Source organism: Ctenopharyngodon idella, chromosome 1 (assembly GCF_019924925.1).
Source record: "Ctenopharyngodon idella isolate HZGC_01 chromosome 1, HZGC01, whole genome shotgun sequence".
NCBI classification, from domain to species: domain Eukaryota; kingdom Metazoa; phylum Chordata; class Actinopteri; order Cypriniformes; family Xenocyprididae; genus Ctenopharyngodon; species Ctenopharyngodon idella.
The window spans coordinates 5,642,147-5,661,314 of NC_067220.1; the positions used below are offsets into that span (position 1 = coordinate 5,642,147).

At 34.7% G+C, this 19,168-nt stretch overlaps 2 protein-coding genes and 1 long non-coding RNA gene across 6 annotated transcripts in view; 1 reads left to right on the plus strand and 2 right to left on the minus strand.

Moving 5' to 3' along the window:
- LOC127521108 (amyloid-beta A4 protein-like) overlaps positions 1 to 19,168 on the plus strand; it is a 337,319-nt gene that overhangs the window by 66,791 nt on the left and 251,360 nt on the right. The gene's annotated exons all lie outside the window — the stretch shown is intronic.
- Positions 576 to 7,383, minus strand: LOC127521173 (uncharacterized). Of its 4 annotated transcripts, none has more exons than XR_007932309.1 (5): positions 7,092 to 7,383; positions 4,142 to 4,447; positions 3,720 to 3,986; positions 1,080 to 1,260; positions 576 to 961 (listed from the first exon to the last, which is right to left on the minus strand). XR_007932309.1 is itself a non-coding variant. In XM_051910246.1 (5 exons), exons 1-5 carry the CDS (start codon positions 7,117 to 7,119, stop codon positions 792 to 794), a joined length of 924 nt encoding a protein of 307 aa, XP_051766206.1. In that variant the 5' UTR covers positions 7,120 to 7,382; the 3' UTR covers positions 576 to 791. The 4 variants fall into 4 exon arrangements, 3 of the variants coding, with proteins under 3 accessions (XP_051766206.1, XP_051766216.1, XP_051766220.1); XM_051910246.1 differs by having other exon boundaries at positions 1,080 to 1,232; positions 7,092 to 7,382; XM_051910256.1 differs by lacking the exon at positions 7,092 to 7,383 and adding an exon at positions 5,932 to 6,173 and having other exon boundaries at positions 1,080 to 1,232.
- Positions 15,756 to 18,683, minus strand: LOC127521277 (uncharacterized). The gene is made up of 3 exons (XR_007932316.1): positions 17,972 to 18,683; positions 17,230 to 17,545; positions 15,756 to 17,070 (listed from the first exon to the last, which is right to left on the minus strand). It is a non-coding gene; the product is annotated as an uncharacterized LOC127521277 (long non-coding RNA).

Here is a 19,168-nt window from a genome sequence, read left to right on the forward strand (position 1 = left end):
TGGCTTGTTTTTAATTATATAAAAAAATTAAAATCATAATAAAAAACGTACTTAAAAATTACCGGGACTTTATAACTCGCAAGTTTATAACTTTTTATTTATATATATTTTATATATATATATATTTTTTTACTTCAGAGTTGCGAGTGATGAACTCGTAATTGCGAGAAAAAAAGAAGTAGGAAATGTGGGATAAAAGTCGCAATTTTTTTTTTTTTTTTAATGATTAACTGAACCGAGCCGTCCGGACGAAACGATTCGCTCAAAATGAATCAGACTTCTTGACGCTAATAGACAAAAAAAATTAGATGTCTTAGATCTGGGATATTAGATGAAATTTTAAAATAAATATATAGTGGTTGGTAGTTTAAACTTTTTTACATACCCTTCAACATTCAAGTTTCAATTTTATCAACTTCCTTTCCGAGGTCGAATCGAGGAGAATTCTGGGAAATGTAGTTTATGTAACGATCCAGACTGTGCACGGGTTCCCTATTGAAGTTTCTATCATAATAAATCTTTAAAAAATGTTCCAACACAACACGAAGCAAAACAAAACAAAACAGAAAACTAGATCTTTTAAAACAAAGTTGCATTTCTTGCCTTTTATTTGATAAACATGATGCTGTCAACCAATAAATGCTGAAACAACATGGAAAAAAACAACATTAACACAAAACACATCTATTTAAAATCCCAAGGATAAAAACAGACATAAATATTGATCCAATGTCAGCTCCTTAATAACTTAATTAACTGTTGATTTCATCAGCAGGAAATGAATTGTAAAATCACAGCAGAGGCAGTTCTGACGTGTTGAGAAGCTCTCGACCGACATCAGAGTCTCTGAGAGCAAAGAGAGTCACTCCGGAGCTGTACGCCGCTGGAATCATGAGATGCGACATCTTAGGACGCTCTTCATCCCTCTGCTCTTCTTCACTGACCATCTCTCTAACTTGACCTATAAATAAAAGAAACTCACGGTCAATGCATTTAGCTGGAGAACAAACCACTGATCTGTGCATCAGGTCTCGCAGTGGATAATGTGATTTAGAGTAGTCAAAATGAGGGTGTCGTACCCTCCACATTCAATGTTTTCCAGCGCAGGTCGGGATGCTGATCTGAGATCTGTGATAGTTGAACATCTGGTGTCAGTCTCTTCAGAACATCTTCACGGCGAATGAGCAGCACAGACTCGCTGCAAAGACGCTCATGAACCTCGTCTTCACTCACTGTGGAAGAAAACAACAAGTCTAGGATCTAAGAAGGAACACAAAGAAATTCCATTACACCAAGGGATATTTAAAACTGCCATCACCACATGGTTATTTAGCATATAATATTTAATTATATATATATATATATATATATATATATTTAAAAGATGTACATTTTCCGTTTGCACGTGAGTAGATGTTTTATATATATATATATTGCAGAGCCCCACACACACGACATGGAGGGGGAAAAAAATAGTAGACTAGTTTTTAATAGTGCGCAAGCTTTACTAATTTGTTCCCTCAATTTGCTAAATCATGCGCACGACTTATAAATCGAGTGAACGAAATAGTAAATGGTGCACATGATTTATAAATCGAGTGAATGAAATAGTAAATCGTGCGCACGATTTAGCAAATGGAGGGAATGAAATAGTAAATCATGCGCATGATTTAGCAAATCGAGTGAACGAAATAGTAAATCATGTGCATGATTTAAAAATCGAGTGAACGAAATATTAAATTGCGCGCACGTTTTAGAAAATTAAGTGAACGAAATAGTAAATGGTGCGCATGTTTTATAAATCGAGGGAACTAAAGTAAATCGTGCGCATGATTTATAAATTGAGTGAACGAAATAGTAAATGGTGCGCATGTTTTATAAATCGAGGGAACTAAAGTAAATCGTGCGCATGATTTATAAATTGAGTGAACGAAAAAGTAAATGGTGCGCATGATTTATAAATCGAGGGAACGAAATAGTAAATGGTGCGCATGATTTATAAATCGAGGGAACGAAATAGTAAATGGTGCGCATGTTTTATAAATCGAGGGAACTAAAGTAAATCGTGGGCATGATTTATAAATTGAGTGAACGAAAAAGTAAATGGTGCGCATGATTTATAAATTGAGTGAACGAAATAGTAAATTGGACGCACGATTTAGAAAACTGAGGGAACAAAATAGTAAATAGTGCATGATGGAGTATTTTATCCATCCTATAGAAAACAATTGTAGAATTAGTTTGCTTACTATAAAAGCTAGAAGTGTTTTGAGGCCTCTTGACCTATGTAACTGTAAGGGTCAGACAAGTTAACTTGGCCACTGAGCATATTTTGTTGGTAATTTTCCACCAGACAACAGGTGGCTGTGAAATGAATAAGACCATTATTAAGGGTGTCATGTGAAGGCTTCTCGTCTCTGGGGAGTATTGACTAGTTTGATACAATTTTTCATTTGGCCCATGGGAAAAGGGTTGACCATCAAATTGGCAGAAGGCCCATGAGAAATTAAGTCAAAAGATGTACAGTAGCTAGAAGCTGGTCACCCTTACTAGGAAAATTGTCTCTTACATAAGCAACACCTGCAATTATATTAGTGAAATGACTATGGTGGAAAGGTCGGGGAGTACATGGGAAAGAGGTGTGGGAGGAGAGCCCCTGTAAGTGAGAATATGGGAAAATGTAAGGGTGGATATTACTTTGGTGTGTTTTAAGAGATAAGAAAAATTTATTAAAAATGTGCCCCAGCTAAGAGAGATTCAGATGTGGAGCTGGCATCTCGCTTTGTTGCTTGTCAATAAAGTTAAATACTTCTGAGACCTGGAACTTCCACTCTGCGAGTTTTTTCTTCGAGACCAGAACCGAAGAGACACAGAGACATCGAATTTGCCCCGACATGCGCATGTTTTAGTAAATCGAGGGAACAAAGTAGTAAATCGTGCGCACAATTTACTTTTTTTTCCTGCCATGTCATGTGCGGGGCTCTGTAATACGTATATACATATATATATATATATATATATATATATATATATATATATATATATATATTATATATACACAATATAATACACACACACACACACGTTGTAACACTTTTGTAAAATAACATTTACTTTCTTTGTTTAAAAGCTCTATCTAATAACGTATTAGACAAAACTGTTAAACAGAGACCGTAAACTAATAAAGATTCTCAGTGCCGTCAAAATAAAAGTCCTGTTTCTGACATATTGGCCAAACAGAAACACCAATGGCGATATTTAAAAAAATAAAATAAATAAAAAATATCGGCCGACATATCGGTCGATCACTAGTTGTTGTTTTTTTTTTTTACTATACTATAGTTTATTTTACTTTAGCTTTTATATTTTCAGTTATTTTAATTTTAGTATAATGTTTGCTAATTTTGTTATGTGCTTTTGTCATTTTTATTAGTTTTTGTTCTTTTTAAATATTAGTGACTGACAGTATCTGATAAAACTAACACAAAGTATAATTTAGTATTGAGTAATGAGCATGTTAAAATGTATTAGGGCTCGTTCACACAGAACGTGTTTTCGCTGAAAAAGCAAGACTTGAGCGCAACGGTCATAAGCGTCCATCTAGCAAGCGTTTACACAGAGAAACAAGTTAAGCTAAATGAAAATGACTAGTTTAACAAGACTTTTTTATGGTTTCACTTTCAGTGAACTATATTAACCCTGTGTGATTTGGGACGCACCCACGTCCAGAGGGTTGGTCATGAATACGGCACTGGGGCCCACGCCAAAGATGAGCTGGTGGTGCCAGGCGTCGGGAATCTCTTCTCCTTCAGGAACGGCCTTCTGCATGTTCATGGTGGCAACAGGAACGGCTCCACGCAGTATCCAGCGCGCCAACCACGGCACCAGCTTCACCCTCCGCCGCGGATAGAAGCCAAAGAAGCGGCCCATGACGCGGCCCCCGCTGGCCTGCTCCGCCCCGTCCATCAGCTGCAGATGTGTCGCACCTGGAGGAGGTCAAGTGTGCTGGATTAGAGAATAAAACACAGTATCTAGACTAGGGCTGGGCGGTATGACGCTAATTAGAGTGATAAAGAAACATGCATGAAGGCATCAAAATAACTTCCCCTCCCTCCCTTATTGTGAAATAAAATGTCTGTACCAGCATTGCTGCGCGAGTGCAGATAATCGGGCAGCGGCGCCTCGTTCCTCCTCAGACAGGTCCGCACGCAGTGGTTGACCGTCTCTGGTGTGACCGTGATGCCCAGCGCCTGCAGGACGTCCACCACCGCGGTGGCTCCGCACGCAGAGACCCCGATCTGCAGCGTCTGCCGCTGAACGGCCTCCTGGATGCTCCACAGCATGGCCGTCTGGATCTCGGCCTCCTCAGAGCCGTCAGGAGCAGGATTCAGACCGGATTCAGACCGGATCACCTCCATCTCTGCTGGATGCTGTGTTGAATGACGTGCTGGAAAACACATGCAAAACATCTGTTTATAAACATCTGTTTATCACCATCCTAAAATTTAAAAGGCAGCTATACATTTTCATGTATAAAAAATGAATACTGTGAAAATATTATAAATGTGTAAAATATATAGATTCTATTACATTACATCATTGTATTTTCTTCTACTCACTGTAATAATGTACTTTTAGATGTATTTTGTTCATTTATTTATTTTTATCAAATTATTTTAATCAAATGTATTAATTTATTAATTATTTAAATCAAATTTTACTTATTTATTTTAATCAATTTTTTATTTTAATAAATTTATTTAGGTAGTTTAATCTTATCTTTTATTTATTTATTTAGTTATCAAATCTATCTATTTTATATATTTAAATAAAATGTTATTTATTTTATTTAAATGTATTCATTTATTATTTATTTAAATCAAATTCATTTTATTTTTTAATACATTTTTTTATTTTAATACATTTTTTTATTGATTTAGTTTAATCCTATTTTATTTATTTATTTTTACCTTTTTACACTGATTTTCTGTTTTATTTATTTAAATAGTTATCAAATTGATCTATTATACATTTAAATCAAATGTTAGTTATTTTACTTATTTTATTTATTTAAATTTTTCATTTTAATCAAATGTATTAATTTATTATTTATTTATATTAAATGCTATTTATTTCCAATCATTTTAATTTTTTTGTAAATACAATTGTATGCATTTTAATCAATTTGTTTTAATCTAATGTATTAATTTCTATTATTTATTTCAATTATTTTTATTTTCATCAAATGTATTTTATTTTATAAAAATATTTCTTTTATTATTCTATTTTAGTTTTTATTATCGAACATTCTAGTATTTGAACAAAATGAAAGATTAAAAAAAAAACTTTACTTTATTTTTACAGTTTTTGGTGATAAACATGCCAAACATGCAAAACTGTTGTTTCACAATAACGTCAACAGCCTTTTCAGACTACATTAAAGCACAAATATTTCCACATATAATCTCTACATGTGTTCAGAATAGCATTGTGCTCTATTTAGAAGTTGTAATTCAGCAGAATGAGTATAATATGCATGAAATATGCACATAATTTTCAAAATGTACAGTAAACAACAAAGCACTCTCCACTGAATGCTGTATCCCACAATGCAATGCAGTCAAACTCCAGCTCAACCATAATCTATTTCTTGACTCATTAGAAATATTTACATAGAATTGGATTAAAACTGCAGAATGGCTGTGTTTATGTTTAAGATGATAAAATCACTGACAGCGACATTTTAGCGTTCTGATGAACATGAAAGATGTCAACACGTTACTGCACGCGCGTCACAGCATCGTTCATTATAACGGAGCCTTTTAGTTTTCACACAATCACGACGCTCGCTGCAGATTTCAAGGGAAATCATTAAGATATATTGAGTATCTATGCCAACACAACTAGGATAAAAACGTTAAAACGAAGCACCTAGATCAATTCAGACCACTTCACCTGGAAGACCTCGACCGACCGACTCTTGACGAGCTCTGGTTTGTTTTTATTCCTTGATTAGCCCTCGTGACTCAGTCAGTGTGTTGTGATTGGATGCCGGGACTCAGTCATTGTACTGTGATTGGTCTAATTTGCGCATGACTCTGATTGTGGTACAAATCTGAACGTTAATGTTTTTATTTTTTGCTACTGGTTTTGATAACAAAGATAAAAACAATAACAAAGATAAAACAGGATAAAAAACAAAGATAAAAAAGGATAAAAAAAGTCAAAATATGACAAAAATGTATAATAAAATTGAGATAAGGTCATAATTATGACATAAAAAGTCGACATTATGACAAAAAGTGATAAAAAAACCCCTCTACTGCACACATGGCACAAGAAAAAAAATGATGATGAAAAGTCAAAAATATGACATAAAAATTCACTTTATGACATAAAAACAATTATTATAACATGCTAATTCACAATTATGACATAAAAACAAATATGACATAAAAAGTGATAATTATGGAATAAAAAGTCAAAATATGACAAAAATGTATAATAAAAATTTGAGATGATAAAAAACATAAATATGACAAAAAGTGATAAGTCGACATTATGACATAAAAACATAAATAGCCTATGACATAAAAAGTCGACATTGTGAGATAAAAAACATAAATATGACATAAAAATAATAATTATGAGATGAAAAGTCAAAATTATGACATAAAAATTCATAAATATGACCCCAAAAAAGCCGAAATCATGAGACAAATTCGTATACTAAGTCATAATTCTAACATAAATCGACATTTTGACATATAAAAAGTCAATTTCGACTTTTCATCTCATAATTTCGATTTTTTAATCTCATAGTATGCCATAATTTCTACTTTCTATGTCATAATTATGATTTACAATAACATTGCTTTTTGGCGGAAATAGGCTTCCGTAGATTTGCTATGGGAATATTTAATGTATGCCTAATTTAATTAAAATTCACATTTCAATATCATTTTTATTGACGCAACTAAAAATACTAAGGCCTACGTATAGCCTAAAAGTTGTTACAGATGACATTTATGTTATTTACATTTATTTACCATTATTTCATTATGCCTACACGATTTGTACATATAACTGACCGGAATGGCAGTGCTGTCTGTCGTCCATTGGGCGGAATCAGCTCAGAGTTACAGCAGCAGTGAAAGTGTGTTAGTGGAATTACTTTCGCTTTCGAGCGCGTTGTTTGCTCGAGTAAAAGCGTGAATGTGTCATTCAGTGAAAGTGTGCTGGTGTACAAACATCCATAATGCAAACACCAGCTCAAGTGGGTATCTAAACATTTAGAGTTATTGGGAAGACGTGATCCTCTTGAAATGAGAAGTGACTAAATGAAGAGCTCCGGGATGAATTTTGCCTCCGGAAAACGATCTGTTCACTTCAGGGGATTTTCAGCTGCGTTTATGCTGTTATCTATATGCGCGCGCGGTGGTGAGTAGCCTATCACAATCAATACTGGAATGTTTCGGAAGGGCATTATCATCATTATTTTTACGTAGAAAAAAAAAAAACTAATTTCTCTCTCTATTCTATTTTATTATATTATCGTATTATATATTCGGGTTGTTAATAAAAAGTATTCATAATAATAATATTAATAATAATAATAATAATAATAATAACAACAAAAAGAAAGATAGGTTTTTATACTGCTTTTTTACAAATGAAGACATGCCAAAATATGTTCTCGTTTGCTAACATTCCACATGTAAGTTATGAAAACGTTCTCTCAATGTTATCTGAATGTTATAATCTTTTAATGTTTTTAAAGCTTTTTTTTCTTGGTTATTCAGTGGTTAAGGGAACATTCCATTTTATCATTCTATCAGACATTATGGGAACGTTACTTTTAATGTTCTTTAAACGTTCTGAAACAAGTAGTAACATTTAAAAAATGTTAAAGAAAAAAAGTGTTCCATGAACGTTGAACGTTGTTTTTGTGCTGATGTTTTGAGAACATTATTAAACACCAGATAACATTGAACAAAGGTTCTATTAAAGTTCAGCCTAAAGTATACTTCACTTTTTATAATAAATAATCATTCATAAAGTTTGAAAAGGTTGAAGTGAATTACAAGGGTGTTTGCAGTGGGCTGTTTTCATTAATCTTGCATCATAAAAGCATTCTGAGGTGCAAATACATTCTCAGACTCAGCCGAACGCACGAGCGCTCTTCTTCATGAGCATTTGAGCATGCGGTTAAAAAACAGCCTAGAGTGCCATCTGCTGTTAAAAACTAAGCTCAGAATCAATTTGTGATGCATTTTCGAAAATATCAGAAATGATCCACGAATCACGATGCATCAATAGTATTGCATCGATTAATATTTAGCCCCTGGAATGCAAAATTTACCAGGGGAACCCTGCAAAAAATGCGGATTTTACCCCCCGGAATGTGATTTTTATCAGGGGACCCTGCCTGAAACATGATTGGGCTAGTTTTGGGATAGTTTTGAGTACCAGTTGGATGGGTTTTGTTGTGAAAACTTGGCAACCCTGGCAAGCAACAATGACAATGGAGGCCTACATAGATGAGAGACTGTGTGAAGATTCCCAACTAACATTCCCTGTTAGTTGGGATGTGAATAGTATTCATGGTAAATCTCAAAGTAACTAGTATCTGATCTCATAAATCAGATGTTAATCTTGATGTTCCCTCCACAGATGGTGCTGACCATAACGTTACGGCCATGGCTGGAAAAGCAGCAGCTCTGCCCTGCAAGTGTCCGCCTGATTACCCTCCGTATGTGCTCTGGCAGAAGGCCGTTGGTGCACAGAGGCTCGTGGTAAATTTCTACGAAGACGACAATGAAACGGCACCAGAGTTTCGCAACAGAACCGTGCTGGAGCTGAAGACAGGAAACTGTTCTCTTGTGTTCTACAGCGTGCTTCTGTCAGACCAGGGACTGTACGAGTGCTACTATCAGAAAAGACCTTTAAGACACAACAAAATCTATCTGGAGGTCACAGGTCAGTACGTGTGCACTTGGGTAACAGTCAGGGTTATTATCGTTAACTAAAACAATTTTGTTACATATAATATAAAAAATAAAATCTAAAAAAAAATCAGCTAGTTGCCAAGGAATGAGTTTAACTTGAAACACTAAAATAACGAAAACAAAACTGAAATACATTTTTTAAGAACCATATATTTAAACAAAAAAATAATAATAAACAGCAGAATCACTAAAAGTTTAACTAGAATTAAAATGAAAGCGCAAATGATAAAAATAAAAGCTAATTTTAAAAACTATGAAGGGAAAGTGTATTTTAGATGTTGTTCTTTTCACCATTTTTGTCTTCACTAGTTACATAAAATAAAAATATGTAGCCTTTAAAATGATTTAAGCTGCATTCAAAATTAAAATAAATGGAGCATAACAACTTCCAAACATATTTATTTTGTGTCAGTGACCCATTTTAAGAAATTATCACTTTCAGCTTTCCATATTTTTTCCATAATTTATTTCAAAATCTTTTGTTTTTTAAAACAAGTGAATCCAAACGTTAACATCACAAGCCAAACCTAAATCGATAAATATGTTACAATAATAATATTACATAATAAAACATTTATTTTGTGCTCTCCATGCGCTTGTTTGAGAAATCAAGAGCCGTACTTTCACAGTTGACTTCAACAATGTTCGTTTTATCTCTGTTCATCCGTCTGTTCCTTGGGAACTGAAGATATGGCTTTGCTGTTAACCATCATTTTTTATCTCACCGCTACCAAATCGAGTTTGTTTGCCATCAAACGAATGGTTTCTGTGGAGATGTAACGGCCATGTGACTTTCTGAGCTTTCAGTACAGTGTGCTCAAGACCAGAACACAACACACAAGTTTTTAAATCAACACCTTTGCATTATTCCAACACAAATATGCAATGAACTTCTGATGTTTCTGTAGATAACCAAAGACGAGATTCAGTTCTGAGCATCCAGAAAACTGTGGTGTCGTGTTCGGTTTGCGGGATCCTTGTCATTGTGATTGCAGCGGCTGCATTATTTGTGGGAATTATTCACAAAAAAAAACATCAAAGGAATGGTAAAGTCCATTTTTTTTCTCTAAGACTTAAATGTGTTTATCACAATTGAAATAAATGGCAGTTTACACATACTTAGGCACAGTATGTGCATTTTTTCTTAAAACCATATTTGTTTAAAAACTTTATAATTACATCAAGATAAAATCAAAGTGTTTTCATGACATTTTTCTGGCTTTGCAGGAGCATTCATTGCAACATCGACAAGGAGCATTTAAGAGCTGTCAGTAATACAGATCCAGATCTCTGGTTTTAAATTGCTTATCACGGATGATATCGTTACAAAAATGCAAAACGTGCAGTGTGGGATTAGAAAAAACAACAAAATGCACATGCTCAGACAAGACGGTTCAGTGACCCATTTAATTTGCTGAAAAGTCCCTCACACTCCAGCCTGGAATATGGTCAATCAAAGTAAAACACATTATGCAATATGTAAACATTACAAGTGAGCATCAGAGAAAAGATTCAAAACAAAATAATAATGTACGATACGCTTTAACAGATGCTTTCTGTCCAAACAATTTATACTTTACTCATTGTTTTCTCATTTCCAACTAAACACACTTGCGACATGAGCAGTGTTCTTGTTAATATACAGAGTACACAACCACAACACAGATGTACATTCAACTATGGAAGCTTGTTTCAGCCATGGAATAAAACAATAAAAAGGTAATTGCGACTTTTTATCTCACAATTTTGACTTTTTCTCGTAAATGCGAGTTTATGTCTCACAATTCGGACTTTATGACTTGCAATTACGACTTTTTATCTCACAATTCGGACTTTTTCTCGCAATTGCGTGTTTATATCTCACAATTCAGACTTTTTCTCACAATTCTGACTTTTTCCCACAATTTCATGTTAATATCTCAATTCAGATTTGTTTTTTTGCAATTACGACTTTTTATCTCACAGTTCTGACTTTTTCTCGCAATTTCATGTTAATATCTCAAATCAGATTTTATCTCACAATTCTGACTTTTTCTGGCAATTTTGAGTTTATTTCTCACAATTTGGACTTTATAACTTGCAATTACGACTTATCCTCGCACAATTCTGACTTTTTCTCACAATTGCATGTTTATATCTCACAAATTGGACTTTTTCTCGCAATTGCGAGTTTATTTCTCACAATTCAGACATTTTCTCGCAATTACAACTTTTTTCGCACAATTCTGACTTTCTCGCAATTACGACTTTTTATCGCATAATTCTGACTTTCTCACAATTACGACTTTTTATCGCACAATTCTGAATTTTCTCACAATTATGACTTTTTATCTCACAATTAGGACTTTTTCTCGCAATTGCGTGTTTATATCTCACAATTCAGACTTTTTCTCACAATTACGACTTTTTATCTCACAATTCTGACTTTTTCCCACAATTTCATGTTAAGATCTCAATTCAGATTTGTTTTTTTGCAATTACGACTTTTTATCTCACAGTTCTGACTTTTTCTCGCAATTTCATGTTAATATCTCAAATCAGACTTTATCTCACAATTCTGACTTTTTCTGGCAATTTTGAGTTTATTTCTCACAATTTGGACTTTATAACTTGCAATTACGACTTATCCTCACACAATTCTGACTTTTTCCCACAATTGCATGTTTATATCTCACAAATTGGACTTTTTCTCGCAATTGCGAGTTTATTTCTCACAATTCAGGTATTTTCTCGCAATTACAACTTTTTTCGCACAATTCTGACTTTCTCGCAATTACGACTTTTTATCGCATAATTCTGACTTTCTCACAATTACAACTTTTTATCGCACAATTCTGAATTTTCTCACAATTACAACTTTTTATCTCACAATTCTGACTTTTTCTCGCAATTTCGAGTTTATTTCTCACAATTCAGACTTTATGACTTGTAATTCTGACTTTTTTTTCTCACAATTCTGACTCGCAATTTCAAGTTAATATCGGAATTCAGATTTTTTTTCTTGCAATTATAACTTTTTATCTCACAATTTTGACTTTTTCTGGCAATTTCGAGTTTATATCTCACAATTCTGAATTTTTCCTCGCGATTTAAATTTTTTATCTCGAAATTTGGACTTTTTCTCGCAATTGTGAGTTTATCTCTCACAATTCTGACTTTATAACTTCAGACTTTTTTGGGGGGGTTTCAAAGGGCATTACTAAATGTAGTCATAGTGCAGGAATGCACAAGTCCACCAGTGAACCAGATGTGTGCACTTGTGTGTGTGTGTGTGTGTGAGAGAGAGTGTGTGTGTAAGCTGTAAGCCATCTCACAGTCCTGCATTTACAGGATTTCTAGCAGTTGTATATAATAAAGTTGATGTAATATGGGATGTTCTGGAGATGTCTGTTTACTGTACTGGAAATGAACCCTGTTCTGCTCAACAAACACATTTTGCATCAGTTAAACTTAATTATATCACAAACATGAACAAGTCTTTCTTTTCTGTTTTCCTTTTTTAAAGTCTGAAATATGTCATCTATGCAGAAACTGTTTGATTCCATGTGTTTTGCTGCACTTTTGTATGCCATATACTGTATACCATATCCCAGCTAACAGAAATATGTTCCAAGAATGTTTTGTTAATGTTCCCATTGAGTGATGAAATGTTATTTCTGAATGTTCTGTGAAACTTCAAAACGGCCAGTTTACTTTTTAATCTGTTTTAAAAATGTTTTTTCTTGGTAATCAGAAGGTTAAAGGAATATTCCATTTTATCGTTCATCAAACATTATTGGAACGTTACTTTTGAATGTTCTCTGAACATTCTGAAACAAGTAGTAACATTTAAAAAATGTTAGACTTATGTCCAACGAAGACATTTCAGAAAAAAAGAAAAAAGAAAAAAAAAACTTTCAATGAATGGTCTAAACAATGAGAACATTATTATAGACCAGATAACTCTGAACAAATGTTTTATTAATGTTACAGAAAGAACGTTGAGAGAACCTTGCCAGAATGTTCTGAGAACTGTTAGCTGGGATACGAGTAACAAAAAGTCTAAAAAGATGTGTGAAAATAAAAACTTTATATAATACTGAATAAAATGTGAGTGGTGTACTAGAGCATCTTATGACACATTTTGTACTTGACACCTGAAGTATTAGTGAGTTCATCTGTCATCTGTGAATGTAATGGAGTGTGAAATGTCAGAATGAGTGTCAAAGCTGGAGGCAAAATTCTAATACAAAATGTTCTGACAGGTGACTTAAAAACTGCTAACTTCTAAACTAACTGGTTTTCTTTACGTTTAAATATAATTCAATATGAGTAAATCAAGCTAATGGACATTATGTTTAACTTTAAATGGAAATGTTTCTGGAAGAATTTCTACACCACTACTAGTGTCACCAAACAGGTTTCCCAAACACTTACAAGCTTCCATGTCTTCAGTATACTTGTCCTTCAGTAGGCTAACTATACACTTAATCTGTAAAATCATGTACAACAACAGATAAGGAAAAAACAGTTAATAGGTGACTCATAGGAGTTCACTGTCTATCAATTCCTTCTTTCTGAGTCATTCTCTTACAGTTAATGTTTAAGCACAAAACTATTTCATGTTTTTTTTTTTACACTTTAATATTTGTCGGGGCAGTTTCAATGTGTGTGACTCACTAAACATGTTGAAATACCGTGAAGAGACTCGATGAGAGACTTTAATCCATGAGATTTTTATAAGAAATTAAAAACATTATCATTCCCCTTCACCATTTATATACGTACAAGAACAGCTTTAATATAGAGAGTCTCCATCATTCAGAGCCTCTAAACATTCACAGATGAGTTATGTTGAATCCCTGGAGAGTTAAATGACGCATTATATGGTAGTTCACATGCCGAATCTTAAATAGTACATATTTGGCACAGATATGCAGAAGTGAAACTGACCAAAAGTAAGTTTGTTCTCTCCAAACTGCCATCCAGTTAGTCAACAGACAGACGTGCTTTTTCAGTTTCAGAACATTTGTTTGTTTGATCGGCAAATATCACGACCGAGACTACACACACACAGAAAAAAAGTGGTTTTTCTTGAACAGCGAGACATAATTGGGAACATTGTATTCATATTAGTGGAAACTGTAAGATAAACAGAGGTGGTCAAACATACAGCTACAAAACTCCATCAACAGACAAGCTTGGATGTGTTTTTAGTCAGAAGCTGGATTTTATGTGGGTTGAACCGAAAGAAAGAGTCACATTCTGGCACACTTAGAAATGTTCTCATATTAAGGAATGTTGCACAATCATTGTTTCCTGCCTCAGCATTTCACCTCCTTATAATTTCACCAAAACTCACTGGTGACAAACAGCCTGAAAGAGTCTGAAAAACAAACTCCCATATGTACATAATCAGGGTTCTCATGGAGTAAATAACCAAACAAACATTGCACATATTTTTTATCAAAGTCCTGACTGATTAAATCTGACACTTTGAAAAAAAAATGCTGCAAGTTGGGTTGAAAATAGACAAACACAGCGATTGGGTTGTTTTGACCCAGCAGGTTGGGTCATACATCAAAAATTTAGTTTTAAACTCAACTATTGTTTAAAGATTACTGTATTGCTCGCTTAAAATGAACTCAAAATAGGTTAGGAAAGGAAATTAACATTTATTAATCAATGAACATTTATTAATACGTTTAATAAATAATAATTAAATAATTATTAATAAATGTTCACCTTTTGATTATTATTATTGCCTCTAGTAATTATGTGTCTGATTTTTAATTTCCAACCTATTTTGGGTTCATTTTAATCCGGCCATATAGTAATTTTTAATCAATAGTTGAGTTGAATAAAACTACCCTGCAGGTTGGTCAAACATTTTACCCAACTGCTGGGTCAAAACAACCCAATCGCTGGGTTTGTCCACACAGTAAAAAACGTTGGGTTACACATATTGGGTCACTATGTTGGGTTATTTTCCAAAAATGTTGGGTCATTTTTAACATTGTTGGGTTATTTTTTAGTAATAACCCATCTGTTGGGTTAAAGGGTTAGTTCATCCAAAAACATTCTGTCATTTCTCACCCTCGTCCCACACCCGTAAGACCTTCTTTCATCTTCAGAACACAAATTAAGATATTTTTGATGAAATCCAAGAGGTATATGACTCATCCATAGACAGCAATATAATCAACACTTTCAAGGTCCAGAAAGGTACTAAAGACATCGTTAAAACAGTCACGTGACTGCAGTGGTTCAACCTTAATGTTATGAAGCGACGAGAATACTTTTTGTGCACAAAAACAAAATGAAAATTACGACTTTATTCAACAATCTCTTCTCTTCCCTGTCATTATCCTTATGCAGGTGATGCAGTAAGCACAGTGAAGGCTTCCGTGTTTATGTCCGAATGCTGACTCGGTATTGGCCAAAGCTGATGATGTGATCAGCACGCGCATGCGTGTGATGCTGACACAGGAGCCAGCCAATAATGAGTCGCCGTTTTGACGTAGAACCTGGAAGCGCTGGACGCAAATAATGTATGCGAATGACACAGAAGAGAAGATATTGTTGAATAAAGTTATTTTTTTTGTTTTTGTGCACAAAAAGTATTCTCATCACTTCATAACATTAAGGTTGAACCACTGCAGTCACGTCGATTGTTTTAACGATGTCTTTAGTACCTTTCTGGACCTTGAAAGTGTTGATTATATTGCTGTCTATGGACAAGTCATATACCTCTCGGATTTTATCAAAAATATTGTAATTTGCGTTCTGAAGATGAACGAAGGTCTTACGGGTGTGGAACAACATGAGGGTGAGTAATTAATGACAGAATTTTCATTTTTGGGTGAACTAACCCTTTAAATACAGTTCCCGCAACGACGGTTCAAATTTTAATAGTCCAGTGACTGTCAACAGAAAGAAGCTGCTGCAGTCTTATTATAAAAGGTAAGTCCTATCGTTTTTCATGTATATAACTTTTATAACATTAGATAATGTATACTGAAACATTACATATATTCTAAAACTGAATTTTATATTTTCAAAATGAAGTTTCGAGTAAGAAATTCTCTTTAGTCAGTTTTAACATTCTCCGGAAAGTGAAATCAATTGGAAATGAATCCTAGCTATCCCAGTTAGCGCGCTAGCAATAAAATAATTATAACATTATACTAGCGAAACTGTTTAGAGATGTACCTTATTCTGGTAATAATATTGTCTTGTGAAATGTATTCCAATAAACTAGGTAGCCTAAGCCTAGGTGTCAGCAAATGACATTCAGATGTTTTATGGTCTTCGTGATAATCTTTCATAATCACAGCTAAATTTGAACTTTATATTTGTACTTTTTTCATACAAGTGCGATTATAACTTGTTATACGTCGTACTACAGAGCGCGCCAGATGCGGAAAGAAAGAGCACTTCTCATTTGAGTCATGCTACACAGACCTTTAATGTATTTAACCTAACTTGGGTTGTTTTTAACCCAACATTTTTAGAGTTTATAGGCCTATTAGGGGCTGGAGCCGACACCGGAGCGGGCTCAGGGGCTGGAGTGACACTGGAGTGGGCTCAGGGGCTGGAGCCAACACTGGAGCAGGCTCAGGGGCTGGAGCTGACACTGGAGCAGACTCGGGCTGGAGCCATCTCTGGGCTCTCGATGAGGAAGGGAGTCATCTCTGGACGAGGAAGGAGGTCATTTCTGGATCCCGGACGAGGAAGGAAGTTAGAGTTATAGGCGTGGTGGCGGCCGTTTTGGCTGAGGGCCCAGATGTGGTGGGCATTTTGGCTGAGGGCTCAGATTCGGCAGCCATGACGGGACAAGACTCTGGAACGGCGGCCATGACGGGATGAGACTCGGGGATGGCGGCCATGACAGGACGAGACTCTGGACCAGTGACCATGACGGAAAGAGACATGGGAATGGCGGCCGTGACGGTAAGAGATTCTGGAACGGCGGCCATGACGGTAAGAGATTCTGGAACGACGGCCATCTCAGGACGAGACACTGGAATGGCAGCCATCTCGGATGGGGGACGGGTTCAAGGGCTGGAGCCGCGGTCAATGACTTGCACAAATTTGCAACAGAAATACTTTTATTTCAACACAATCAAAGTGACACACAATTAAATTATACTTCACAAGAGTAATTTAGAATTTCAACTTGATATCAAACTGAATGACAAAATGCACACATACACACAAAACAGCAACAACAACAAAATACCTTGAACACACTGTCATGGCTATCAATCATCAAAGAGCATTAAGGTTTTCGGATGTTTTTGTTTTCTTCTTCCCTGTAATTTCAGTAAGTTTGGCATTGATGGCTGCACCAATGCTGGAGGGCACCACATGAGGACACTTTTTGCAACGTTGCTCCTGTGAGACAAATAAATAAAAGGCAAAACATCGGCAGGGAGGGCTCTGTAATTACTTTGTGTCAAACCCAGTCCGCCTTCCAAGTCAGAGCTGACTGGCGACGTTGACAAACACTGAGACTTCAAGGGCCATCTTCACTTCATTTAACAGATTTGGTAGCTCTAGCAACAAAAATATAACAAAATAAGATATGATAAGGCAATCTCTTATACCTATTTACCAACTTGACTACCAATTATGTACTTATGTGTACATAATGGTCATCTAAGCTGATGAATTTAATGTCAATGATGCGTTTTACAAAGCCATCATGTCAGACCAAATGTTACAGAGGTTGGATAACTTTCTTGTCATATACTTGCAATTAATTAATAATGCAATTAATTACCAATAATTATTCAATTCTTTGTCTCAACTTTACATAGCAAGTTAATAATGAAACAGTATAGCAGTTCAACAATAATTTTAAAAGTTTGAAGTGCAAAAACAGTAAAAAAAGTAAACCATCAAACAGTTTGATAGCTGGTTGCTGATTCACCACAACAGTAAAATAACTAATACATGCCTCTAATGAGCATTTTTCTTACTTTTTTGTTGTCATTTCTCAATTTTTCATTTTCCTCCATTTATTTCAGCTTCTTCTGAGTCTCTGTCAAGGTTGTGGCTTGATATTCATCAACAGTCATTCGGGAACATTTCTCTGTGGTTTGGGAATCACTGTCCTTTTCCTTTGGGTCTGTCAAGGGACAAGAAACATAAGATGGAAATGATACATATTCATCTTCTTAGATATCTGTCTTCTTACCTCTAAAAAATGTAAACAGATTAACATATTATGACTGTACCTGAAGGGGAGGGAGGTAGATCTCAAAGGAGATCTGGTAATACTTTATTTTAAGGGTCCACAAATATGTATGTGTTATGCACAAACACACTAGTAATTAATGATTAACTAATGATTAACTTAACATATAGGCTAGTAAGGGCATATTAGCCATTATTTAAAATTTATTAAACATTTGAAAGATCCACATTCATGCGATAAATAAGCAAAAATAAGCTAGTAATTAATAATTAACAGAATGTACAGTAAACGCCTTTTAGCCATTATTTACAACTTAGTAAACTATATTATTTGTGTAGTAATGTACTTCACCACTGCAAACCCTAATGCTCAAAATACTTAATTGGTTTGAGTAGGACAAACTTAAATTGAACAAATTAGTTCAGTTAAATTAACTGTTATGAGTATTTAGAACTTTCTTTTTCTTTCGAGTTCACAGCACTGACATATTTCAAATAAACTGAACTGTTTCAATGTTTTGAGTTGTATGAACTAATTTCTTTTAATTTAGACGAACTTAAGTTTAACTGAAACTGGACTGGGATTTCTATTTCCCCGCATGCTTTGCCCATGGCACTCAAAAGGGAGAGTAAATGCTAAAATTAAGTGTTATATAATGTTTTTGTGCAAGATTATTGGTAAGGGAGATTTGGTATCGATTAATGTTTTGTTATGCTAATTTAGAAGAGTTTCTGTTAATGTGGGTTTTTGGAGAGTTACCATCATGGTGACAAATGGCGCATGCTGCTTGGTTTGAGAACAGGTAAGTTATATATTTTAAGTTGCTGTACTCATTCAGTAAGTGCTATACCATGCTATTGTTAACATGTTAGCAAAATTTGCAAAACTTCCGTTAAGGGAGCATAGTGAGCATCGATGCTACCTGGTTTTCAAGGTGCATTGTGGGACTTTTTAGGGAGCGAACGGAAGGATGCTCTGG